The sequence below is a fragment of the Petaurus breviceps genome, unplaced genomic scaffold, assembly GCF_028583685.1.
Source record: "Petaurus breviceps papuanus isolate PSGF00001 unplaced genomic scaffold, PetGlider_PUasm1.0 490, whole genome shotgun sequence".
NCBI lineage: Eukaryota > Metazoa > Chordata > Mammalia > Diprotodontia > Petauridae > Petaurus > Petaurus breviceps.
The window spans coordinates 20968348-20996034 of NW_027186352.1; the positions used below are offsets into that span (position 1 = coordinate 20968348).

At 42.7% G+C, this 27687-nt stretch overlaps 1 protein-coding gene across 1 annotated transcript in view; it reads left to right on the forward strand.

The window, feature by feature from the left end:
• Positions 1-27687, forward strand: part of UBE2D1 (ubiquitin conjugating enzyme E2 D1) — a 37832-nt gene that overhangs the window by 3822 nt on the left and 6323 nt on the right. The window contains exons 2-5 of the mRNA XM_069101818.1: positions 21883-21946; positions 22040-22071; positions 25115-25192; positions 26265-26370. Of these exons, the coding sequence (XP_068957919.1) occupies positions 21883-21946; positions 22040-22071; positions 25115-25192; positions 26265-26370 (280 nt within the window). The remainder of the gene's footprint in view (positions 1-21882; positions 21947-22039; positions 22072-25114; positions 25193-26264; positions 26371-27687) is intronic.

The window sequence follows — 27687 nt, forward strand, 5'->3', positions numbered from 1 at the left end:
CTATGTTCTCTGTTTCCATAGGGTGAAATATGCTATCAAGGCCAGTAATCCGTGGGGGGAGTGGGAAATGTAAAAGTCTCACCATCTGCGATCTCTTCAAGCCAGGTCACCCACCTTAGGCTTCTGCCCATTGTATTGTTCTGGCTGCCTCCTCGTGAAGAATCCAAGCCAATGGTCACCCCACTTGCACCAAGTAAAATCAGGAACAGGCCTGTTGGTAACTAGTTCCTCTGGTGAAGAGTGAGACGAGGCTCATTGTGCAAATATGACAACCCTGGTAATTATTCCCCAGTGTCTAGTTGTTCCCATAAGGGGCCTTAAAGACTGGCCTGTGCTCGAGCTCGACTTTATCCTCAGTATTTAACATGACAGTATGTTAATGCAGAAAAAATATGTGTGGTGGATGTTGTACCATTGAGCCTTCTGCCTTCCTTGTCAGGTAGCGGGTATGACAGACCTTAGACAGCTTCACATGCTTCTCCAAAATCCTCTCCAGAAATCACCAGGCCATCTTCAGAACCTGGAAATTGGCCCATCGATGTCTAAGCCATAGCAGTGCCTGCCCTGTGCCTTGCAGAGCACCTTCCCCAGGCCTATGCTCTGGGCTAAGGGAGTGGACAGATAAGCCAGTTCTGAGGTGTGGGGCCCTACAGGCCCAGAGCTGTTTGGCCAGTCTTTATTTATATACCCGCACTGTTCTGCATATTGATCCCAAGAGAAAGTTGTGTTGAGAAAACATTTTATAAACTGGATTGTCAAACCAACCTTTAGCAAATATTAGAGCTTTGTGTTGCTTTAAATACTTTGTTTTCCCTCAAAGGGGGAGACTTGCTTTTACATCATAAAATATCAGTTCCCAATAGAACTCCTGCCCCATACCTGCTAAGGCATGTGGGCAGCCCAGATTGTCTGTATGTCCAGTCTGTGGGAGTGAATCTGCATCCCCAAGGGAGGGGACAGGGCATAACTTAAGCATAGCACAGCGTGAGGAAAAGATTCGTTTCTCTGGATTCAGATCTTTATGACTGACGAGTCTGATTTTTCTTTTGCCTCGCAGCTTTTTCTTTTCCTTTTTTTCCTCCTCCTTTAAAGGTATAATGCTGTTCCTCACAAATTCTGATGTAGGTCCTTCAGTTCTTCCTCATTGGGGTTATTAATAGCATATCCCTAAATAAGACTTTACCATCCTCAATCCAGGCCTAGCTGGATGCAGGATTGCCTCCTGGCAGCTAGCTGTAAGGCCTTCATGGACTGAAGTTGAGTCTGGTTGAGTGTAAGCAGAAAACACATCATTTCAATTCACCAGACAAAGCTGCCCCTGCCTGCTCTCCTTCAGGTCCTCCTGCATCCTGGAGCGAGGGCTAGGTAGTCCGTCATGCAGTGCTGCCCAATCTCTCAGCCATCAGTTTGCTGGAAAGGTCATGAACCGACTTCTATGTTGTTGGCCCAAAGATCTTCTTTACTTTTCCATACTTAATTTTCTAAATAAACATTTATGGGTGGGATAGCACTTGGATTGCATCAGATGGAAGGCCTGATTTTTTTTTTGCCACCCTGAGGTTTGGCTTCGGTTTTCTCGGCCTTCATAGATTCAGAGTCTTGTCTGTGAGTCCTTCTGGGGTACAAGAATGTACCTGAGGAGGGCAGAGATCAGGTCAGGGTCAATACTGGGCTGCCTTTGACTCTAGAGGACCCTTGAAAAATTGGCTTACTTACTTATCTGGCCCTGGTGATGATTGAATTGGCTTTTTCTGATTGACTTCTGGTCCCATCCTTTCTCTCTCTTCTGCTAGACTGTCGTTGCTCTTTCTTTCCTCATTTCTGATCAGTTTTCATTCTAGTGGCCAGCTGAGACTTCTGGCCTGCCTGGCTATTTATGGCCAAACACTCCAAGGCTTAGTGGAAGGCAGTTTGGTGGGGAGGAGGAAAGAGGAGGAGTGGCCTACTAAGCAACCCCCAGCAGTAAAAATAATCTGGTTGTTTCTCCAGGTAGGGCTGTCTCAGATGTATTTACAGAGAGTTTAGTAAGTAGTATGGTGGAGAATTGGGTGGGGAGGCACCTCTGTAGACCTGGAGGCCAGGGCTTACTTCCATCCTTCCAAAACCAGAATTGAAATGCTGGTCTATATTTAGCATATTTACACTGTGATAAGGTTAAAAATAAAAGCTTTCTCCCTACTGTGTTTGTACACTTCAAAAACTTGTTTTCATGAAGGCCTTCGTGATTGATTCTAGTTTGGCATTGTTTTCTGGAACTAATTTAGGCACAACAACCACTACCACAGTGTCCCTCCTGCCTTGGGAATCATGGCTTCCGGGTCCTCCAGAAAGGATTCTCTGGGAACTTTGGTCTGTGTACTGTTGCTAACATTCAAGACTTTTACTACATGAGTGAACGCCATGTAATACATTTTATACAGTTCTGCCCATAGCGCCCCATCTGTTGATACAAAGTGTCATTGTTTTTTGTTTTTCACTAAAGCTGGAAATGTTTTGTGACATTTGCCTGCTCTCCAATCTCCAGATTTAGAGCATCGTACCATGGTGAGCTTCCCAAGAAACAGGTAGAAAGGCAAACATTTGGTAGGAATTTTGTAAGTGGGTTGTAGTGTAAAGGCAGCCATGATACTTGGAGATAGATTGGACCAGTGTACACCCCTCTTTAAAAAGCAGGGCATGTGGGGTTTTTTTTTGTTTGTTTGTTTTTTGTTTTTGCTTTTTGGAGGGGGAAGGCAGAGCAGTTGGGGTTAAGTGACTTGCCCAAAGTCACAGGGCTAGTAAGTGTTAAATGTCTGAGGCTGGATTTGAACTCAGGTCATCCTGACTCCAGGGCTGGTACTCTATTCACTGTGCCACCTAGCCGCCCCCAGTGCTTGTGTTTTTTAAGGTTTTTTAAAAAACATTGCTCCTAATTTCCAATATTCCCTTTCTCAATAGAATTCTCTCTTGTATCAAAGTATAGTGAGCAGAAATAATGGACACACATATCTGGTGATAGTATATACCTCATAGTGGGCATGTATCTAGTGATAGTATATAGCTCGTGGAGGACACGTGTCTAGTAATAGTACGTAGCTCATGGTGATTGATCTCTATCTAGGTCACCACCTCTCCTGAGAAGAGGGTGGGCATGTGCCCTCACTGGCTTCCTGCGTGCTCAAGCTTGGTCATTTAAATTCACCAAACCACTGATCTGCTTTCTGATGTCTCTGAATGTTTTCCTTTGCTTTATCAAGACCCTTGTCAGTGTTGTTCTCTTAGTTTTGTTGATTGTTGTCAGCATTGGTTCATTAAAACTTTCCCAAGTTTCTCTGGGTCTTCACATTTGTCACTTCTTGAAGCACAATAAAATTCCACCAGTTTGTTTAACAAGTCCCCAAACATTGGGTGCCTACTTTGCTTTCATTATGTGTTGGTGGGTTATGGGTATTAGGAATATTATGTTAGAAATAGAAGATTCTTTTCCTCTCACTAACTCACTTGAGGCATATGCCCAGTCGTAGAATTAATGTCAAAGCATATGCAAAGTTTAGTTGGAACTTTTTCTCCCATAAGTCTACATTATTTCCAGGAGGGCTTGGCCAGTTTGGTATTAATCACTCTATCTTCTGACAGTTTCTTCAACATTGACTCTTTTTCATAGATTTTTTTGACATGTTTTGTTTATATGTTTGTCTAGATTTCCATCTTTATCTTTTCTATTTCCCCTCCCAGAGAGCCATTCTTTTTTTTTTTTTTTGCTTTTCAGAGGGCAATTGGAGTTAAATGATTTGCTCAAGGTCACACGGCTAGTAATTGTGTAAAGTGTCTGAGGCTGAATTTGAATTCAGGTCCTCCTGACTCCAGGGCCGATGTTCTATTCATGTGCCACCTAGCTGCCCCAGAGAGCCATTCTTTTAATAAAGACTTTTTTTTTAGAGGAAAAGGAAAAAATCCAGCCAGACTGATCAATGTATCAAACCCCCTGATATTATATGCAGTATTTCATACCAGTGTTTCCCCTTGTCAAGGAATCATATTAACTTTTAAAAATAATGTTTTATTGATAAGATTTTATTTCACCTAAAGTTCTATCCTCCAAAAAACCTTCTTGCCCAGTGTTGACTATTGATGGTTTTTAAAAACTCAGCTTTGCAATTTCTTGCATGTGAGGTGGAGACTCAGTTATCTTAATTTTTATGCACATATCCCCAATATATTAATAAAATATAATTGCACTCTTTTGTCTTAATATATTTTAAAACGGACAAGGATGCCAAAAATGAAATAGACATGAGTTTGAAAAACATTTTTTACTATACAAAAACCAGCTTGTGATGTTACGCAATATTGTTGAACATACTTTTGTTATTTTCAAAAAATCCCTGCATATATGCTCCAGCATATAGAGCAATCTTACAGTAATAATTGTTAATAATTAATCTTTTAGCTGATTTGATAAAAACAAGTGGATATCTTGGGGTTTGGAGAGTTTGGGTTTTTTTTAGGTAACACTTTTTTGAAAGAACCCAGTACACCAGTGACATAAGAGATCCTAACAGGCAGTGAATGCAGTAGCTTTTCAGGCATGTGATTCCATATACAATATGCCAAACAACATGGAAAAGTGAATTGCCTCTGATTTGAACTCAGCAGAAAGTTGTCGACATAACCCACTTTTTCTTTACCCAGTTTTGCCTGATGCGTTGTCTCATTCTTTCATTTCGTGCTCATGTCTGGTATTTAGTCTTTTGTGTGAGTGTGAGGAATAGCAAGGAAGCCAGTTTGAGTGGATTGTATCATTAGATGGGAAAGGTAGGTCAGCAGCAGATGGGGAAGAGTTGGAAATATCAGCCATAGTTTATATATATGATACTGGAGGTCAAGGGGCCTACTGGAATGTATTGAGTAAGAGGTAATGTAGGTAGACCTGAGGTTTAGGAACATCGCTTTGGCCAGTGTAGAGAGGAGAGATCAGCATCGGGGGAGATCTTGGGGTAGGAGAATTCATGGAGTTCGTGCACTGCTAATTCAGGTAGGACATTATGAAGACCTGACCTAGGATAGGCGGCTGTGTGAGTAGAAAGAAAGGGGCAGAGTGTGTGAGGTTGGAAAGATAGAAGCCACCCAGTCTGGCATCTGCTTGGGTTCGTGGGTGTAGGTTGATGCCTAGGTTATGAGCGTAGGTGACTAGAATGATGGAAAGTGGTGGGGAATTTGGAAGCGGAGCGGAAGATCATGTTGTATAGCAGCAAGCCATCCATACCTGATCTTTCTGGGTGATTCATTCTTTCCTAGCCCAGATGTAAAGGAGTAGGTGGGGCTCTTTCTCACCATCCTGGAATTCCAGGCCCACACTCCAAGGGGCACTTTTCTGCAGCTACCAATAATGTGGGGGCTGGAGCTTGGTGGGGGGGGGTGTTGGGGTGTGCATGCACGGATGATAGAAAACAGAGGCAAACAGACACAGGTGGAGAGATTTTCCCAGTAGACTCTTTGCAGCTGCTGTTGCTGTGGGTGCCTGGGTCAGAGGTGTAGCCTATAATTGCTCTGAGAAGTGAATGTCCAGTGCAGAAAAGGGAAGGTTGGAAGCTCACACAGAAGTTTTTAACTCAGTGAAGGGTAGGTGTGGTACTGTTTGAGACAAGCCTTCCTACCCCTTGAGGTGATGCCCTCCTTGAAATTAATGAATTTCAATTTTTTTCTACAAATGATTATTTTCTCCCCCCCCAAGCTGAATAATAAAAAAGAAAACCCTTATGACAAAGTTGCATAGCTCAGCACAACCAAGTCCTGCTTTGACCATGTCCAGAATGTGTGTCTCAGTTGGATTTGAAGTCCATCGCTGCCCTGCCAGGAGGTGGCCAGTGGGCTTCGTTTGGCCTCCTCTGGAGCCCGGCATCGCCATCCATCACAGCTGTCTGTGGTTTTGGTCTCTCTAGTGTTGTCATCATATAGACATCTCCGGTTCTGCTCCCCTCACTCCAGACCAGTTCACTGACGTCTTCTCAGTTCCCTCTGAAACTGTCCATTTCATCATTTCTTATGGTGCAATAATAGTGCATTACATTCATAAACCATAATTTGTTTACCTCTTCCCCAATACGTAGGCACTTCCCGGCTTTGGGTTTTTTTTTTTTTTGCTACTGTGAAAAGAGCTGCTATAAATATTTTTGTGCATATGGGTCTTCTTCCTTTTATTAAAAAAAGATTAAAGAATCCTTTTGGGGCACAGGCAGGATCGTGCTGGCACAGGGAGCTTGCAGCAAGGAGACTCCTGCTGCAGATTGGCAGCTGTTGTGCAAAATCTTCTGAGAGGTGCCTGCTGCCTGCATGGTCATGTGACTTGCCAGGGCCTCCCCTCCAGTATGTGCAAAAAGCAGTACTTGAGGTCAGGTCTTCCTGAGCCTGAGGTAGGCTGTCTCCCCATTACTGCCCATGTTATCTCTTCAACAGGAATAATTCGTTCAGATAGGAAGCTACCAGATTATCCTTACCCCCCACAGCCATTCCTTAGGGAGTTAACTCCCTCTGCTCTTCACATCTCCCCACCCCCCAAGTATTGTCCCAGAATTTCCCCTCTTCTTCAGAATTGTTCCAGGTAATTCTGGACTCCAGAGCACTGGTTCAGGAAATCAGGACAACCCAAGTTCAAATGTGGCCTCTGACACTTTCTTTTTTTTTTTTTTTACCTTACATTATCTTATTTATTCCTTCAACACATCTCTGTGAGGGTTAAATAAAATCATTTACATAAAGCACTTGAAATTTTGTATACTGTCTCAGACACTTTCTAGGTAAGTGACCCTGGGTAAGTCATTTAACCCTCTTTACCTCAGTTTCCTCATCTGTAAAATGAGCTGGAGAAGGAAATGGCAAACCACTTCAGTGTCTTTGCCAAGAAAGCCCCGAGTAGGGTTGAGAAGAGTCAGACAACAGCAACAACAAACCAAGGCAAATTGCTAGCCCTTGGCTCTGATGGGGACAACGTCTGTCATTGCTTGCTTTCCCTCTTCCTTCAGTGCAGCACTTGTCTGTACTTTTTAGAAACTGCCATGGCCAAATTGGATATATCCTTCTTCCAGGGAAAGACTGAAGCCCCCTGAAAAATGGATAAGGGCCTTTTCTATGGGGGCAGTTTTGCTTGGTGGCAGCCCAGGTCTGCCAAACCTTCCTTTGATTACTGCAGTAAAGTTAGTGGGAAACTCCAATATTTTGTATTTGTCTGGGGGGAAAGGCCAGGCAGCTGTTGGATTTGTAAACATTCTGCCATGACAGCCATTAAGGTATCTGAAAGCATTTCTGCCAGCTATTTTTGGACTTTTTTAAAATTTTGAAATAGCTACTGTCCATTGCATGTAAGTCGATCAGAGTCTGAAATGAAAGTAAAAGAAATGTTTATGTATGAGCAAACCAACCATAGTCCATATGCCCCTGCAAAGGAAACACCCAGCAAGGAAATCCAGTAAGAATTGTTCCCTTGTTGTAGGAGTGAAAGGGTCTGAGGAGAGCTGTGGCGGCAGCTAGCTGCCTGCTGGCCTGACTGATGGTTTTTGAAATGAGTCAATAGTAGGTGTTTTTAGTCTTTGAGACTCTGAGTTGCAATTAAATGAGCACTCTAAACATCACTGCTGACATGGACACTAGTCCTTTACATTGTATGGAATATAAATTGTTAGGAAATCTTGAGGCCAAGAAATAGCAAAAGGGCCCTTTTAATAGTTGGTTTTTAAAATTAATTTGCATAGTTTGGAATAAATACTTATTGGCTCCCATCACACCTGAGTCGTTGAGGTGGATAATAGCTGAGTAACACAATTTTATAACATGTTAAAAAATTAAAGTACAGGGCGGCTAGGTGGTGCAGTGAGTAAAGCACCGGCCCTGGAGTCAGGAGGACCTGAGTTCGGTTCTGGCCTCAGACACTTAACACACACACACACACACACACAAACTAGCCGTGTAACCTTGGGCAAGTTACTTAACCCCAATTGCCCTCCAAAAAAAGGCAAAAAAATTAAAGTTCTATGACCCTCCACAGCCGCCTCTTGACTGTTGCCAGCCCTTCGAGAGCTTGGCGATTTTGGCAATCTCATGCCCAACTCGCTTCTCGTTTATTCCATTACCTGCTTTGTATTACTTTACCTTGTCTGCTTTTAGATTTTAAGTTCCTCGGGGCAGAGACTATGTGCAGATTGGTTTAACATAGAACACTTGGAATATTGTGTGACTCTTGTAAATAATACTGTGTGTGTAATTTCAAATTTAACCTGGGCCCTCTCGTTAGTATTTTCATTACGTGGGGTTGATGCAGAGAGCCTTGGAAATAGTAAGGCTGTGTCAACTTTAAAATAGGATGTTTTGTTTCTTTTTGATTTCCTGTCAGGCCTTGTAAAACTGAACCTTACTATAGTGCCTCTTCTGCCTTTAAATTTTGGGTAAAAGTAAGTATCTCTCAGTCCCCTTAGAAAGGGATTGGCTAATGGCCTGCCCAGCAGTGCGGATGCTTTTTGGGTACATTGTCATTTGTGTTTGATTTGTATATTCCTGCATGTACATGTTGATGGTCCACCTCCCCAGCCACTCAGCACAGCGGGCTGCTACAGGGGGCTGGCACAGGGGGCTGGCTCAGTGAGTGTTTGGTGATTGCTGATCATTTCTATTTTCTTTTTCTTAAGTTTACTTGTGGGAAAGCAGGGCTTATTTAGAAAAAGGAAAAGGTATAGTGCAAATCTCTTCCTCATGATTAAAAAGTCCTCAGAACTATAATAACCAGCAATATTTAGGTTGAATTTATGAGATGCTGTATGCTCAAGGTTTTACTAATAGTTCATGTTAAAAGAAGTCACAGATGGAAGCTTAATGTGGATTTTATACAAAAATTCTTGATAACCAGTTAGGTACATTTGAATTTGCTAGTTAGGTATATTTTTATTAACAACAAATTATGCTTATTATGTAAATAAATGTTCTTAGTAGTAAATTACAATTAAATTTACCAGTCAGGCATATTTCAGTATTTGTAAAGCAGCAGGCCTATTGAATGATGAGACTGGTACTGTAAGCCAAAGGTGCCCAATATATAGTCTTATATTACAGTGACATTTTGTATGTTATAAATCAGCTAGCAGCTTACCCCTCCTTTCTTTCTGGACTCACCTCAAAGGGGTATAATGTCACAGAGACTTTGTTCTTGATTCCTTCTATGTTATTTATCTCACGTGGTCATGCCACCTGCCCCTCTTCCCTTTCTCAAATTGGTCAGTGTTAGAGAATGGTAAATCTCCTAAGTGAAGTGCCCAATCTCCAGGGTGTGTGTTGTGTAAGGTATATGTGTGTGTGTGGTCTTACTCTATACTGTATGGTCTATGTGTAGCCCTATATACTTGTGGCATTTGGAATCAAACCATAATAGCTCATTTAATTTCCTCTTTTAATAGAATTGTAAGTGTGACCTAGTTTAAAATAAATATTTCTAGTTTGCCCACAGTGTTGAAACACCACCTCTGTTGTCTCTCTGTTATGAGTAGCAGAGTGATACCTTTTTGAGTTGCATTTAAGAAGTTTATTCTTGTTCTGTTTTTGTACACAACTTTATTCATGAAGTTTTGATGTTTGTAAACCATCACTTCTGTGTTTCCAGCAATGGCTTTTGTGATACAGATGAACTTGGCCAAAATGACTGGGCTGTAAGTTAAGAGGAATTTTTATCATTGCTTTTTTTTTTTGAGGGGCAGTTGGGGTTAAATGACTTGCCCAAGGTCACATGACTAGTAAATGTGTCAAGTGTCTAAGGCCGGATTTGAAGTCAGGTCCTCCTGACTCCAGGGCCGGCACTCTATTCACTGCACCACCTAGCCACCCCTTATCATTGATTTTTTAAAAAAAGATTCAGAAGAGTCACTTGGGTTATTGAAACAGTTGACTTTGATTCTGAAATCTCAAAAAGATCAAAGAAAGAGAACTCCAATGGACAAAACAGTATCCTGCAGCTCTTTCTGTAGTGGCTAAGAATAGGAAACCCAAAGGGACACTTCTCATTGGGAAATGGCTGGGCGAGTTATGATATAATATGGTAGAGACAGCTAGGTAGCCCAAGTGAGTAGAGAGAGTTGGGACTGGAGTCTGGAAGACCTGAGTTCAAATCCAGCCTGAGATGCTGGGCAAGACATCCAATTTGCTTGCCTCAGTTTTCTCTTATATAAATTGAGGATAATAGTAACTCCCCAGAATTGAAAATAAAATCAAATAATATTTGTAAAATACTTAAAATGAGATCGAAATCCTAACTAACTAGTGTAATAGAACACTATTGTGAGGTAAGAAATGCTGAAAGGGATAGATTCAGAGGAACCAGAAAAGATTGTTTTTTCTTTTTTAAAATATTTATTTATTTTTAATTTTCAAAATTCACATCCATAAGATGATGAGCTCCAAATTTTCCCCCCATCTCTCCCCTTTCCCCTACCCCAAGATGGCGTGTAATACGTAAAGAAGAATTAGAACCAATGGGAGAACCACGAGAAAGAAGAAACACAGAGAGAGCAAATAATGTGCTTCACATTGTTCTTCAACAATCTGCGTTCATGCTCCATAATTCTAGTCTTTTGGAGTTGTCTTCCATTCTTGCATTGCTAAGAAGAGATAAGTCTATCAAAGTCAGTCATCATACAGTGTAGCTGTTACTGTGTACAGTGTTCAGGTTCTGCTCACTTCACTCAGCATCAGTTCATTTAAATCTTTCTAGGTTTTTCTGAAGTCTGCTTGCTCACCATTTCTTACAGTACAATAGTATTCCATTACATTCATAAATAACAGCTTGTTCAGCCATTTCCTAGCTGATGGGCATCCCCTCAATTTCCAGTTCTTTGCCACTACAAAAAGAACTGCAATAAATATTTTTGTACATGTGGGTTCTTTTCCCATTTTTATGATCTCTTTGGGATGCAGACCTAGATGTAATATTGCTAGGTCAAAGTTTATGCACATTTTTATAGACCTTTGGGTATAGTTCCAAGTTACTCTCCAGAATGGTTGGATTAATTCACAACTCCACCAACAATGCATTAGTGAAATCAGAAGATTTGTCTGAAATGATGCAGAGTGAATTGAGTAGCATCTAGAGAGCAATATATACAATAGCATTCCCATTTAGAAAGACTAACGTCATTAGGTGGAACAGGGCATATTGTTGCATCCAGTGCAGGCAGACAAGAGTTCCAGTTCTGATCCAGGCGCTCACCAGCTACAGGCCCCAAACAGGTTGAGTTTTAGCTTCCTTATCTGTATAACAAGGATAATAATAGTGCCTGCCTCACGAGGTTGTTGGAAGGATCAAATGAGTTAAGATGTGATGTGCTTTGCAAACCTTAAAGCACTCCATTAATGTTAGGTATTACTATTATCCAGGTATAATCCTAGGTATTAAAGAATTCTGATCGGGGCGGCCAGGTAGCACAGCAAGTAAGAGCACCGGCTCCAGTGTTGAGAAGACCTGGGGATCGAATCCTGGGCTCAGACACTTAGCACCCACCAAGAAACACCTGGCCGTGTAACCTTGAGCAAGTTACTTAACCCCAATTGCTTAGGGGCGGCCAGGTGGCTCAGCAAGTAAGAGCACCGGCTCCAGTGTCGGGATGACCTGGATCAAATCTGGGCTCAGATACTCAGCACCACACCCAGAAATAACTGGCCGTGTAACCTTGAGCAAGTTACTTAACCCCAATTGCTTAAAAAAAAAAAGAGAGAATTCTGATCAATGCGATGACCATTCATGATTCCAGAGGACCAGTGATGAACCATGTTTCCCACCCCTTGACAGTTAGATGCTGAACTCTGAGGATTGGCTGACTTGTCTTGAGAAACAAAAGAAAGCAGCGTGTCAGAAGCCTAGGATATTTTTTAAAAAATATTCAGAGGTCACTCCCTCTTTTTGTCGTGATAGTAGCATCTGTTTAGTACTTTTTGTTGGTACTAAATGAAGCTCCAAATGGTATTTGGATGTAAGTCTGAGTTTGTGGGGCCCTTGGATCATAGGATCCTTGAATTAAAGCTGGAAGAGACCCCCCCCCTCCTCCCAGGCCATCCAGCCAGTCCAACTTTCTCATTTTACAGATGAGGAAACTGAGGCTCAGAAATTTTAAGCAACTTGCCCAAGGAGGTAGTAAGAGTAAGAGAACCATTGGTATAGTTTATCTTATCTGAAGTTATATAAGGAGATAACTAATTTTTATTATTTCTGTTTCCGAATTGAATTTGGCTTTTCTTCACATTCCAAAATTTGTGTTGGAGTGATGCTTGTAATTACTTGCCGGTCTTCTTGAAATATTTTTTTGTAGCTTGGCTTTTGAAATGTTTTCCCTCTTTAAGTTGTATCATTAGATATAGTAATTCTTTAAATTGCCGTAATCAGTCTTGTAATATGGTTACCAAATTAACCTGGCATGTTAAACAGGTAGCTTTTATAACAGAGAGAAGAAAAGTTACAGTGAAAAGAACACTGGATTCAGAGTCAGAAGCCTCAGGTTTGAGTCCTGGCGCTGTTCTTTATTTTTTGCCTCTATGACCTTGGACAAGGGACTTCAACTCCCCACCCCTTTCCTCATCTGTAAAATGGATGTATAGGTAGGTGGTGATACTGCAGGAATTGGCCTAGATGGCCTACAAGCTTTCTGCTAGTAGCTCTCGGTGCTGTGGTCTGAATTTACTTATTTTAAAAATATTTATCCTAATTAGACTGAGGTAATTTTTACCCTTCTTTCCCTAATCACTACCTACAAATAATAGTGTGATTCCAAGAAGGACTGTGCCTGACTATGAATGCTCTAGTTTCTGCTGGGTTTAATAAAGATTTTTTAAAATGCATGATCCAGAGCAGACAATTCAGAATGTGGCCCAAAGCCTGAAGAGACTGGTATACAAAGGCTCCCTGGCCGTGGTGTCTCCTGAAATTCTGTGCGCCGGCAGAACGTGGAGAGAGAAGTGCACAGAAGGCCTTGGGAGATGAGTGCCCTAGCCTCAGATGGTGCAGTCTTATCTTTGGCCTCCAGTCTGAAATTATACGGGTACAAGCGTGTGTTCAGAGGGGAGCTCTTTATTTGGGTTACAGAGGAAACCCAATTTTTTAGGATAGTGTATACATTGGAGAGCACTAGAAAACTACCATCCAGGCACAAAGCACATTGTTTCACTGAAGAAGATAGCAAATCATTGTCTCGACTTTTGAAGGAACCTCGTCTTGCATCCAGGCCTGATATATGGTCACATGGATACCTCTAAAACATGCAGCTCGCTTCACTCTTGTGGCAGCCCATTCTACTTTGGAGCAATAATCATTGTTGAAAAGCCTTTCGTACTGAGCTGAATGTAACCTGTAACTTCTTCCTGGTCTCTGTACCCTCTGAGGCATTAATGTTCCCTCCACTCCACCAGCTTACCCAAGCCTTTCCGAGGCCTTTTCCATCTGGCTGACAGCCCCATTTCCTTCACTTGTCGTTCATGGGGCCCCCAGTTCTGATAGCCTTTCTCTGACCTTGCTCTGGCTTGTCAGTGTCTTTCCTAAATCGTAGCCCATAGACTCCCAGAGGTGGCCCAGTAAGTGCTCAGCAGGATCAGAATTAGCTGTTCCCCTTGTGGGGGCCCTCCTGTTTCTGTTCATGCAGCCCAAGAGCCTGTTAGTTTGGTGGACAGGCCTGCCGAGTGTAGTGATTCTGCGTTTACAATGCTGAAGTGAGAGGATTGGCTTGGCTTCTGTGGCCTGTTGGTGCCATCTTGGGCCGGTGCAATTTGAGTTTTTTAAACCAACTGGAAGATTTTACATTTAACTCTACAAAGTTTAATATTAGATTCTGCTCACATCGTTCCAGCCTGCTGAGCTATTTCTGGTTCTCAGTTTTGTCTTCTTAGGTATTAGCTATCCCTCCCAGCTTTGGGGAAACATTTTATCTCTTCCATCCAAGCCTGTGAGCTGGATAGGGCTGACTTCCCTGGAAGCCTCTCTTCACGCTGATTCCAAACCCATCATAGATACTCGCATGATTTGGCTAGTCAACTATTTATAACCTCCAGAGCTCTCCTGCCTGGTTTCCGTCCTTCCACGTTGCCTACAAGGCTCTTGTGGGAGAATTTTTCAGATGCCTTGCTGAAATTCACATAGATTGTGTTTATAGCATTCCTGTTAAACAAGAGGATGAGGTTACTCTGCAGTATCTTGTTCCCAGTTACCTGATGGTGATACCTAGTGATCACTTCCCTTTTAATAACACTTTCCAAAATTTTGTCAGTCCAGCTTCCTGGGGCCTGTAGTTTGAAGAATCTGCCTATTTGTTTTTTGTTATTGTTGTTTTTGCTTTTGTTTCAGAAAATTGATGTAACTTTTGGTACCTCTCTCCATTACGTTTTTTTCTTCTTGATGCCTTTTAATTTTACAGCACACTCATTTGTAAATATATAGCTCTCCCTTCCCCACCTACTCATGTTATCTTCCCTTGTAAGAGAAAAAAATAGGCAAACCCAAGTAACCCATGGGCTATGTCTGACAGTGTATACAGTATTTCACACCAGTCTTCTCCCACCTTTTCACTGAGGGAGGTGCATTTTCTCCATTTTTCTCTAGGGCCTCAAGGTCACAGGTTTCCCATCCTTGATCCAATTTCTTTCCCCCATAACAGGCATTCCTAGTCTTGAAACAGCTGCCATGCCTCCCCTCTCATCCCCAAGTTGTATCTTCTTAAAGCTTGGCAGCCCCAGTTCCCAACAACTTGAAGAAAGAACATCCACACATAAAGGGAGAAGAAAGATGGGAGCATCAATAAAAAAGTCAGGAAAGATGGTTATGTTATAGAAGGCTTTGTCCAGGATGACACAGTTGATAATGCGGGTGTTATCTGCCCTGGTTGCAGAAACACTGAAGAGCAGAGTGAAAGGGGACCTCAGACTCTAATTCTCCCCACACTCGAAGGAGACTCCCTACTACAATCTATACCTGACAGGTGGTCATCCAGCTGTCGCTTAAAGGTGGCCACTCTTCCCAATGTGGCCAGTTCCATTTGGGATTAAGATATTTCTGCTTCTGTCAAGCCTACAGTTTCCTCTTTAGTTTCCATTACTCTGAGTAAACAGGCCTAATCCCTCTTCCTTGTGACAGCCTTTCAGTTGCTTGAACCCAACTATCATTGCTGCCCTCTAAGTCTTACTTTCTTAAGGCTAAATATTCCTGTTTTCCTGAGCTCCTTCCTATGGGTTGTGATTGTGAGGGTTTTGCCCTTGTATATTATCAGTGGCCTTCCTGAGACGTGGCCCCTCAAATAGAACGTGTTTCCACCAGCACAACCTACACGTAGGCTTGGCCTCTTCCTGGGCCTGGACACCAGGCCTTTCGGTGCAGTGGAAGATTCCATGAGCTTCCTTGGATTCCATAGGACATTGTTGACTTGAATGGAGCTTCCAGTCTAATAACCCCCCTAGATCTTTTGCATATTAATTGGGGTAGCCTCCCCTTCAGTATTTTATATTTGCAAAGCTGATGTGTACGACTTCACTGTTCAGGTCCCTCTTACTGGATTTGGCCCAGAGTTTGAGGCTGAGTTCTGACTCTCATCCTATGTGCTAGCTGTTTCGTCCAGCTTTGTATCTGTTCCCTTGCAGTCTCTGTGGCTTTTTCTCCATCGTGTTATTATTTCAACTGTCTGTAGCAGTGATCCTTTATCGGCTTTGATCTTTCTCATATCTCAGAACATTGCTTTAAAAGGCCCTTTTTGTTCTTAGAATTCACCACAAGCCTCTGCTCCTTCTGTGTGCTTCAGGCTTCTGATAGCTCTTGTATCCTGGTATCTTAGCGAGAGCCTCCCACTCTTTTGTATTCGTTCTCAATGACCTGCCTTTGCTTTTTTGGTACGTGTCTTTTGGGTGATGTGTATCCTTGTCAGTCTTTTGAAGCAAGTTCCCTTTTTTCATAATCAGAATAAGATAACGACTTTTTCCTTCCAGAAGTTTTCGGTCCAGTGGAGAAGAGATGTACTTAAATAACTCCAAGACCAAATAGAACAGAAAACCTTTCAATTTCAGAGAATTCAAAGCAGAAGAAGGTTCATGTTGCCGTGGGAAGGATCAGGGAAGGCAGCCGCCATTTTAGCTAGGCTTTCAAGACCTATAGAAATGTCAGATCTGAGTATGTTCAACAAGAATGGATTTGGAGTTAAATGACCAGGGTTCAAATTGTGGTTCTGCCACTTGCTGCTTGTGAGACCTTGTTTCTCATGACCTCTTTGTGCCTCAGTTTTCTAATCTGTAAAATGAAGGATTTAGACCAGCAGGCTTTCAGTGTTCCTTTCACCCTTTTATCAGTGATCCTAGGAATGCAAGGCTGAGATGTGTGGATTTTATTCGGCAGGCAGTGGGAAGCAGTTGCCAGTTTAACAAGGGTAGAGTGGCATAGCAGATCTGTGTACTAGGAAAATAAGTTTGCCTGAGGTAGGAAAGATGGATGGGAGAGGGAGGATTAGAAGCCCCATTGCTGGGTTCTAGATGGGAGATAAGGGTGACAGCAGGAAGAAATGAAAGGAGGAAGATGAGTGTGAAAGAGACTGAAGAGAAAAAATCGCCAGCTTGCCAGCTAGGGAGAAGTAGCCAAAGATGACCTGTAGTTTTTGTGCTGAGAAAGATGTCAGGAGGATTGGGGGGGGGGGGGCTTAATTCTTGGTACTAATGATACCTCTTAGAGATGCGTTTTAGGCCGTTAGAACTGCATGCCTGTAGGCTGGTGGGGAATGAGATGGAGCTAAAATATGTTTGGGCATCAGGGTCAGAACTTTGAACAACGCTTACAGTAAGGGTTTAGTAGGCAGAAAGGAAGACAGGGAAGTTAGAGAGGTCAGAATGGGAGGAAGAAAACTGGGAGAGTTCAGTGTTTAGGAGGAGAGAATGTCCCAGGAAACCTGGAGGGGGATGGCAATGGCACGGGATGTTAGAGAAAGGTTGGCCTGGACGTGGACAAACCATCAGCTTTTGGGCTCTGGGCTGTTCCCTGGCTGTGCCACCTGGGCTGTGCTTCCTCTTTTGGACTTGTTTTCCTCCTCTGCACTGAACGTAAGGTTCCCCTTCCAACTATAACTGTTATCTTTTTTTTTTTTTTTAACAGAGGATGCAATTTTATTGGCAACAAAGACTTCTTTCTACCTCCAGTATTTCACAGATTATAAATGGATCAACAAAATAACAAACTCCAGATTGCTATTAGCACTTACACAGTATTGCTTTTTAAAGCTTTGTGTGTGTTATGAACAGGACACAAGGATATGAGCACAACAGTCATATTTAAAGGAACTCAAAAGGACTTCATTTCTAATGGTGTTAACTTGCGGACATGAAGCCTAGATAACCACCACACCAAGCAAAGCATTCAGTGTGTCAAACCCTGCAAAATCCAGAACCAGGATAGAAAATGAACGTTGGCAGAGAAAACTGTGGGGAAGAGTCAAATTCACATTCGTTTTTTAAAGATTATTAAAGATCCCTTCATCTTGCAGGGATAGGAGTTGGGATTCAGAAAATGGGAAATTTCACATTTTAGAAAAGACAGTGCTATTCCACTGAAGGGGAGCACAGCAGCTATAGTCATTATGCTCATTTTTTAAAAAAGATTTTCAGGTTGCTCCATTACTCACCTGCCTTGACTTTTTGAGCTGTGGTTGTACAGATGTAAAGAAAAAAACACAATTAAAACAACTTTCTCTCCAAATTCTGTCATTTAAAGAAAATCTAGCTCTCCACTGGACTGAAGAACTAAGGCTCTAATTAACATGTCAGCCAGCTAAAAAGGCCACTTTGTTCTTTCCACAGTCAAGACAAATATAGACCTCTACTGCCTGAGAGCATCGATGTAGACAATCTGCATCTCTTATGAGGAGATAGGGGGCAAGGGGCTTTCAAGAGGCATTGTGGTCCAGTGGGAAACCTGCCTGTGAGTTCAGTCTGGGCCTGGCTTTGCCATTAGCTAGTTCCATGATCTCAAGGACCGGCCCCTAGGGAGGCTGCCCCACCTTCTCAGGCCTTTGGGGGCTGGCCTATAAGATTGCATCCAGCTCTAAAATCCTGAGTAAGCTTAGGATTCATGCTTTAGGAAGACAACTAGGGTGAAAGAAACGAGGAGTTAAAAATGAGAGACCTGAGATACATTTTTTAGAAAGCGTCACCTAGAAATCCTTTGCAGTGTTCCTAAAAACTCTACACACAGTGACCGTGACTCTTACAAGTTAAGGCCTCCTGCTAAAGAGAGCTTTGATAAACATTTTAAAAGACTGCCAAATCTGGCCAGGTGAGAGAGCCGAAAATCAGGGATTAAAATGTAAGAGTGAGAGAAACATTCCCCAGTTAGGCCTGCTTGTCAGATTTTCACTGTCTGCGCGGTGACTTTGTGAAGTGCAAGGCTCAGTCTAATCAGTAAGACATGGGCAATGTGGACTGGTTCTAAGAGAATTAACAAAAGGAGATAGAAACTCAGGACCAGGAGCTTCTGGAATCTTTCAGCATGGTAGCAGTGCTCCTCAGAAATGTCCTGGAACCCAGTCTGTCACCTGAAAGATGGTGCAAAGACTGCTTTATCTGGGATTTAACACAACAGTTTTATTTTCAAAATGCATGGACTTGACTTTCCTTGTAAGGCAGCGGTACACTGCAAGGCTCAGATCTGGAGAGAACCACGATTTCTTTACAAAGCCACAGGAGCATTCTGAGTCCTTAATGCCCAAGTAGTCAGATAGCAAAGCCTCCTCCACAGTCACAAGTTCCTTTGGTGTTTGGCTTATTGGAAACATTCACTGGACACTTTGTCTTCCACAAAGCCCATTTCTGTTCTGAAAAGTGTTAGCTCTGGTTTCTTTTCAATGAACACTCTAATTCCATCCTGAACAACTTCTCCGGCAGGTTCTCCTTTTGTCATGGTATAGTCTAAAGTGTAAGAAAGGCCATTACAACATCTGTTTCAGACCCCAACTTTCAGACCTACATTTTCAGGTTTAGCTTTAAGAAGAGTCACAGCTGCTGGTTTCCGAGCAGGGCTGCCTGGGTGGGCTGAGGCTTCCTCCTGCTCACTGCCTGGCCTGTGGCTTATACCATCAGTGAAGCAGGCCTCTTTCTCTCCACCTCCTCCCCACCTCCCCTTACCAGGGATGTCCTGATACAGCTCAGCAGCTCCCCATGACCGTGGTCGGCGGGCACACGGATGCCTCTAACCGGATATCTTTGACTGAGAAGTCATTTCATTGATGGCAGTCATTCATTGGCAACATTGGGGAGAGCAGTTTTAGTAGAATAATGGTTGTCTTCCAGCCAAGTTGGGAAGTGAGTAAGTGGGTGATGAGAAATTCTGAGCCAGATTGTTAGGTCAAGACTGCAGTTTGTACAAGTTGGTTAAGTGCTTATTATGTTCCAGGCATTAGGGGTCAAAGAAAAATAAAAAGTAGTCCTTCCCCTCAAGGAGTTTACATTCTAATTGTGGAGACCAGGCTTACAGGGAAGGCAATAGCCATGGGGAGGAGGAGTATTATGAGAAAAGTCTCCTGAAGGAGATGGTCCTTGAGCCATTCTTGTTTGCCCTTCATTCTCAAAGAGGACAGTGACGTCAGGGAGGGGATGCCGCGACATGGAGGCGAATTGGAATTTAAGTGAGGCAGGCTTGTGCTAAGTCAGCATCCTCATTCTCTCCTCTGGAGCCATCTGGGTCCAGTGGCCAGATACAAATCAGGGCACCTGGAGATGGCCCCGGATGCAGTGGAGATCTTGGCCTTCCTAAGCTAAAGTCTTTAACAAGTCTCAGGGTGACTGAGACTGGTGCTTGAACTAAGTCTTAAACGAAACCAGGACTTCTGAGAGTCGGAAGTTGGCTAGGGAGGAGGGCAAGCTTTCTGGACACGGTGGCCTGGAGCTCAAAACCACCAACACTGGAAGTGGAGCTTTGGGTATGGGGAACAGCCAGTGGGCCAGGATGGCTGAAATAGAGGAAGGGGCAGTTAAATGCCAAACAAAGAGAAATGGTTCTATTTGGTCTTAAAGGCAATGGGGAGCCATTGGGGCTTATTGATTGGAGAAGTGACAGAGCAGCTGCACTTAGAGGATAGACTGTGGAGTGGGAGGAGACTTGAAGCAGGCCATCCAGGTGGAAGTGAGTCTGTTATTGGAGCAGTCCAGATGAGAGGTGATGGGGGCCTGCAGAAATAGAGAAAAGGGGACACATTCTTTAGAGAAAGAAATGACAAGATTTAGAGGCTGATTGGATAGGTTGGGGGGGGGGGGAAGGGTGGAGGAGATGACCATGAGCTTCTTGTTAGACTGGTGACTGGAAGTGCCCTTGGCAAGTTCAGAAGAGCTGAGGATCTGGGGGGAAAGGAAATGGCCATGTCTTTTGGACATGGTGAGTTTGAGATGCCTAAGTTGTAAATGGTTTAAATGTCCACTAAACAGTTGGTGATGCTGAGCTGAGCTTGGGAGAGAGAGTAGGACTGGATTAATAGATCTGGGAGTCATCAGAAAGATAATTGAACCCCCTGAGAGTTGATGAAATCACCAGGTAAGATAGTATAGAAAGAAAAGAGACCAGAGCCTTGGGGCACAGACACCCACAATTACTGGGTGTGGTGTACATAAAGATCCAGCAGAGGAATCTGAGGAGTTGTTCTGCCAAGTAGGAGAAGTAAGAGAGCTATAAAAACCCAGAGATGAGAGGGTGGACAGGAGGAGGAGGCGGTCATCATTGTCCAGGGCTCTGAGAGGTCTAAAAGGATAAAGATTAAAAAGGGGAAGAGAAGGGGGAGACAGAGGTGGGAGTACTGGGAGGGGGGCTAGTGGAGAGAGAGACAGAGAGACATAGCACAAGTGAGTATAACTGGATATAGAGTCAGGGGCCCAGCAGTTCTGATGTGTGTGCCAGAGGCAGAGGAGAGTAAAGGATGCCTCAGAAGGTAATGTGTCCCAAAGATCCTGTGACAGATCCATCTCCCCCACAGCCTAGCATGTTCACACGTGGCCAACTTTATTTTCCACTGTTTCTCTACATTTCACAAAATGTGTTGTTCAGAGCCTTGACATTCCAGGAGGTGTGACTAGTCTTGTTTCTATAAGGAAACTCTGCTTGCAATAGTGTTTCATTAAAAATTTTTTTTTAATAATAAAATTTTGAATAAAATACTACATTTGGCAAAGGGGGAAGGAAGAAAATAGATTTGGTTTTATTTATTTTGTTGAAAAATTTCCCCCACCCCCTGTTAATTTCTAGGTCTTTTGTACATTCCCCAGGTACCTTGGACTAACATTTATGATTTCCACCACAAAAAAGCTTGGGAAATGCTGCCTTACTAGAATTTTCTTGTCCAACAAAATTATTGATTGTTATTCCTTGAACACATATCTTTTGGCTTTTGCCTGGCTTGTCCTTCCTCATCTTCTCTATTTAGGTCCTAGGATTCCTTTGAGGCCCAGTTTAAATCTTAGACCTCCTCACCCTCTATAGACCCTTCACACACTGGAAGGTATTTGCATTTTGTCTTTTAGAATGCATGTGCCTTTTTCCCTCAACTTTCACCATTTAGATTGTAAACCCCTTGAAGGAAAGGCCTTTTGTTTGTGTCTTTGTATCCCTAGCTGAGACCTGCACCCAGTTGTTGATGAACAGTGTTAATTGTTGATGGGGGTATAGGGGTGTTAATTAGCAAGATTGTGATCTTTTAAATTTGCTTGAAAAGCGGCCTTTATTTCCTGAAGGGATCTTTCCAGTTTGGGACACTTGTGGATGGCCTTGGCCCAATACTGATTTTAAGTGAATTTAAAATTCTGTGTCGGGAAGGATAATTGTGGGTGTTTCAATGGGAAAAAGGAGAAAATTAACCCTCAAATATTTCTACTTTGCCACAGGAATTAAGTGATCTGCAGCGTGACCCTCCTGCCCACTGCTCAGCAGGACCTGTTGGAGATGACTGTAAGCTTTGTTCTATTGCTTGATTTTTGCTTCTCATAGTATTGAACATCTAAACAGTTGCTGATAACTCAAACGATCTTTTGTCTGTTTCAGTGTTCCACTGGCAAGCCACTATTATGGGACCTGTAAGTATATGATTCCTTTTGATAAACCCTAACCCTCCGAGCTAACCTGCTTTCTTACCTCTACCTAGCATTTGTTTTCTTAGGCTGGCTCCCCTTCCTCTGCCCTGTCATGTAAAAGGGAGTGGCAAGGTTTGATCCCCACCCCCACCCCCCAAGATTAATTTTAGGAGGCTTGCTGGATTTCTCAGCAAATAATCTGCTAATATTGCTATGATCCTCCAAATTACTGATCACAAAGTATTATCATTAGAAATTGCCACACTTTATAGCCAGCACTTGGTTTGTTTGTTTTTTTAGCCCTTTCCCCCTAGAAAAAAGTAATTTATATCCTTTTTTAGTTTTTTGTTTTTGCTTTTTGGAGGGGGGAAGGTAGGGCAATTGGGGTTAAGTGACTTGCCCAAGATCACACGGCTAGTTTTGCATTAAGTGACAGAGGCCGGATTTGAACTCAGGTCCTCCTTAGTCCAGGGCCAGTGCTCTATTCATTGCACCACCTAGCCACCCCTGTAATTTATATTCTTGATGGTCTGAATACAATCGTCCTGATTCTACAAATTTTATTAGCTTAGAAATTAAGAAAATAACAATTTAGGAATTAACAAGTTAACTCAGGACTAGAATTTCCCCAGTTAAACATGGCTAGTTTGCAATGAGCCATTTAATTTTTTCCTGTGGATGAAAGCTGATGATTGTATATATAATGCATCTGGCTGGTATGACTTTTTCTACACCCAAAACTCCTAGCTGTTTCAGAATGGGCTTCTTTTCATGATTATTTCTCTGATAGAGAGGATTCGATGGCCTTAAATGGGTTCCTGGGACCCCTTAGAAATACTTTCTTTTTTGAAAGTTGTAAAACCTGAATGGTTGAAATCTGCTTGTGTGTGTGTGTGCACACGCACACTAGCACCAAATTCTATTGGCTGTGTTCCTCCTTCTCAGCTCTCCCTTGTTTCTCCTCTCTCCCGTGAGCTAAATCTAATCAGTTGTGAGTAATTAAAAGTTTATTTTTGTTCTAAAATCCTGATTACTTACAAGAAATGCCAAGGCTGAACCCAGGATGAGAATTTCCAATTAATCATGGAATCATAAGTGTTCGAACGAGAAAGGACCGTGGGCAGAGTGTAGTAGAAGGATCCATGGCCTTGGCAGTCACAAGACCCAGCTGCCTTCTGGTCCTAGCTCTTGCATGACCCTAAGCAGCTCACTTCTGTCTTTGTCTCAGTTTCCTTGTCTGTAAAATGTGGGTGTTGGAATTGATGCTGCCTGACGTTCTTGGCTTCTCTGCATCATCTAGTCCCATCCCATCATTTCCATACGATGAAGAACTAATTAGAGCAGTGAAGTAATGGTACTCAGGGTCCTCACACTAGTTAGTAGGAAGAAGAACGGAGAACTGCTGGCCTTGACCTTGAGCTGGTGCCCGTTCTACTGTGCCACACAGCCTCTCCTAAAATGCCAGCTCAGAGTGAGCTGTTTCCTTTGGTTTGTTTTTTTTAAGAGAGGGAGTAATAAAATATATTTTCTAAGTAAATAGTCTTTCAGTAATGAACAGATCACTCCTATTTATATTGTTAGAACCATCAGAGTACTGGAATTTTGAGGTCCATCAATACAGGCTGTATGAACAGTAATGGTTCACTTTAGGGGTATCACATGCAGCCCCAAGTGTCACCTAGGACTCTTGCCCCTTCCTGATGGACAGCACCTGACATCAGTCACGTACATGAGGAGAGTAGAGAGAAGTCACTGCAATTTAATTTGTGGGTCCCTTTTATTATTCTAATTACTCTTGATAAACTAGAACAAAGATATATCATGGCAGATGTGCATTGGGAATACCCCAATTTAAACAGCATAACTGACAGCCTAGATGATTACTGAGGCACTGATACCAGACTCAGGAGCCTAATAAAGGCCCCTAAATGGAAGGGTTATGTGACTTACAGTGTACTTTGCTACTAACTCTTACTAGCTTATTCTCTTTTCATTGCATTGCAAACATTGTTAAAGCACGTTAAAGAGCTGATGCCACATATTAAAGCCCACTCTGTACAAGTGATATGAAACCTGATGATGACTGAATCCGAAACTGCTGGAAAGATGGGGGGAGGAGCAGCATTTGCCCTTTCACTCTTTGGCAAGGAAGCCACACCGAGATGGCAGCCTTCCTCTGGGACTGGAAAGAGACTCCTTTTGTGGATAAATTGTGGTTTTGTTATAACTCCCAGCCCCAGCTCTGAAGCTGTAGTCTTGGAGATCTGTTTTGTTACAAAGCCAGAGCTGGATATGTAGGTTACATGATAACTTCAACCTTTTCTTGGAGGAAGAGTTCTAGTTGTAGGATCCAGAGACACTCAGGTGCAAGTTTCACCTTGGCTTCTACCTGTTTTTCCAGCAGCAGGTGCCCTTCATGGCTCTGAAGCATCATTCCACATCTTTAAAATGAGGAATCCAGGGGCAGCTAGGTGACGCAGTGAACAGAGCACCCACCCTGGAGTCAGGAGAACCTGAGTTCAAATCCAACCTCAAACACTTAACACCTCCTAGCCGTGTGACCTTGGGCAAGTCACTTAACCCCAATTGCCCTGCCTTCTCCCCTCCAAATAGGAAAAAAAATGGGGGAATCCTATCAATCCATTGTACCACATCCCATTTTGGGATAGGTAGGGATTCTTCTGGCCTTTCTATCCTTACCCCACCAGTCAGCAGAGCTCTTATAAAGATAACAGGAAAAGATTTCCTCTAGTCTTTTTTCCCCACTTGATTACTACTGCAGAACACTCTTTTTTTCCCTCACAGCCCATTTCTGTGGGCATCACACAAATCTGTTCTCACTGAAGGATTTGTTTGTGGATCATGTGATCATTTTTATGTATGTTTGGAAAGTCTTCCTTTACACTTTTTAAGGTACATGATTTGGAATGTAGAATGGGACAAAGCCCTTTGTATAAAGTGAAAGTCTGTGGGGGAAATAGCCCACATTCTGTGGGTATCGTGAAGAGGGTGATCCCAAGGTGATGGGCATGTGTTCTTCTTTCAGCCGGACAGCGCATATCAAGGCGGAGTCTTCTTTCTCACTGTACATTTCCCAACAGACTATCCTTTTAAGCCGCCAAAGGTAAATGTGTATTTTCAATTTATGACCATTCCTTATCTCCCATGTTGGGAATTTTAAATCTTGTCCATTTTGTCTGCAACAGTATGAGAGTCAACACATTCAAGTTTTATTACTTGGGTTCATTGAAAGCTATATCTGAGTCTAACTTATGGATTCAGCTGTCAGCAAGTACGTTTATCAAGCTTTGTGAGTGTGTCGAGATAGTGGAAAGAACTCAGAAATTAGATTTGGGAAATCTGGGATAAAACTAGCTATGTGACCTTGGGCAAGTCATTGGAATTCTAAGCCTCAGTTTCCTCATTTGTGAAATAGGCTTACTGATTCTTGGACTGCTTACCTCAAGGCATTGTTGCAAGTAGGAATATGAGCCATACTTTCTTATTTGATGTTTGTGTCGATGGAGTATTGGCTGCTTCCGTTTTTGGAGGTTCTTTGGGTCAGTTATCTAACTTTTAGAAGTCTTAAGTCAATGATGATGTGTATTTGCATAGTATATAAATGAATTTAGGGCCAGGGGTTTCCCTGTTCTTGCTTTTCCATGAATTTTGTCTTTTGACCTAGGTAATCATTGAATCATTAATTTACATTTAAAGGGGGGGAAATCCTTTTAGATATCACTGAAAAAAAAAAGGCTTAACCTCAGAACTGTGGAAGAGAGAAGATTATGTGGACATTTATGAGTGGAGGGAGAGTTTCCACACTGGAATTTTGTTATCTACACTGAGGAAATCATGGTTCCTGACTCCCTTTCCCTTCCTGTTCCTCCCCAAAACCCCAAGCCTCAAAGCTCTGGCCATCAACCCTCTTAGCTCCTACTGTAAACAGAGTTAATATTGATCAGTCTAAGGCATGGAAGAAGAAATAAAGGGAGAAGAAAGAAAGAAGGAGGAGAACTGGCTGTTAACAGCTTTTGCCTGAGTGACACTTAGTCGGTTCAGTACCTTGACTGCCTTCACTAAACGTTTTTCTACTAAGAGAAAATGTACATGTGAGTAAGTTGGTACTTTGGTGTTCCTCTTTGACTCTTTGTGTTTTTTTAATCAGTAGGGCTTTTTTTTCCTTCCTTCTTTAGATTGCTTTCACAACAAAAATCTACCACCCAAACATAAATAGCAATGGAAGTATTTGTCTCGACATCCTGAGGTCACAGTGGTCACCAGCTCTGACTGTATCAAAAGGTAATTTCATTTATAGGTTAATAATGTTGGAAAAAGTAACCCGCTGAATCTGAAAGTGACATGGGAATTCCAGAGTGGCTAATGAGTGAATGGAGGGACCAAAGCCTGCTTCCTCCCTGGTGCCGCTCCTAATTGCTTTCAGCGCTCTAGGCTGGAAGTCTCCACTTCCCAGCTCACCAATGACTTGCTTCTTTCCATTTCTGAGAACTTTGCCAGGAAGGTGGTTAGGATGCTCTAAATAAGGGGCCAAGGCATTTTTTAGAGCAGGATAGGGTGGAGTGAGGGGGGGAAATTGCCTTGAATATATACACCCTTGGGTATATAAGATACAAACACCCTTGGGTATATAAAAACCCAGAAGACTGGGTTTTTCTGGTTTGGCATCTCCTTGTTTTCTCCTTAAAAAAAAAAAAGAAACAGGGGTGGCTAGGTGGCACAGTGAATAGAGCACCTGCCCTGGAGTCAGGAGGACCTGAGTTCAAATCCGGCCTCAGACACTTAACACAAAAACTAGCCTTGTGACCTTGGGCAAGTCACTTAACCCCAATTGCCCTCCAAAAAGCAAAAAAAAAAGGGGGGGGGACAATGTGAAAAGGCTGCCATGAGTCAGCCCATCCTCAGACGAGATTTCAGTGGGAAGTACTGCAGTTATAAGGTGAGAAGCAAGTTCTGGGCTGATCACTGAAAGAAGAATGTTCAGATGGGACCAATTGGAAAACCAAGCTTGTAAATGATGAATCTCTATGTCAGGGCAATAGAGGATTTTTTTTAAAAAACGATCTTTTCACATTTAGGGGTGATTCAGGTAAAATGAATATTTGAGTTCAAACTTCTGGCAGTCACTGACTTACACAACTCATCGATATGACAGATGCTGTAAATGTCCCCAGACAGTAAGGGATGATTTGTTCTGTTCTCAGTGTCTTGGATATACAGGCAGAAACCACTAAACACTCAGTGACCAATGTTGTTTCCCAGTTTAGGGAACCTGAAAACCAGGGCCCTCTGCCAGTTTTTCCCTGGGCAGGTGTTCCCCCTCCCCCCCATACATTGTGTAGGCAGGGAGTAAGTACCTTTTCATAGGTCACTTGGCATTTAGAAATGCCAATTTCACCAGCCAATTACTTTCTGTCATGTATGTCAGAGTTGTAAAATGATCCTCTCCTTTCTGGCAGTACAGTGTTGTCTCTGCCCCCTCCCAGGGTTGTGGCAGAATGGACAGGCTCCATTGCCTTCCGTAACAGAGGCTAGCCAGACTGATAATAGAGAGCTTTGGGTTGGAAAAACTAGCCCCCCAAATTCCAGAAAACCCAAGGA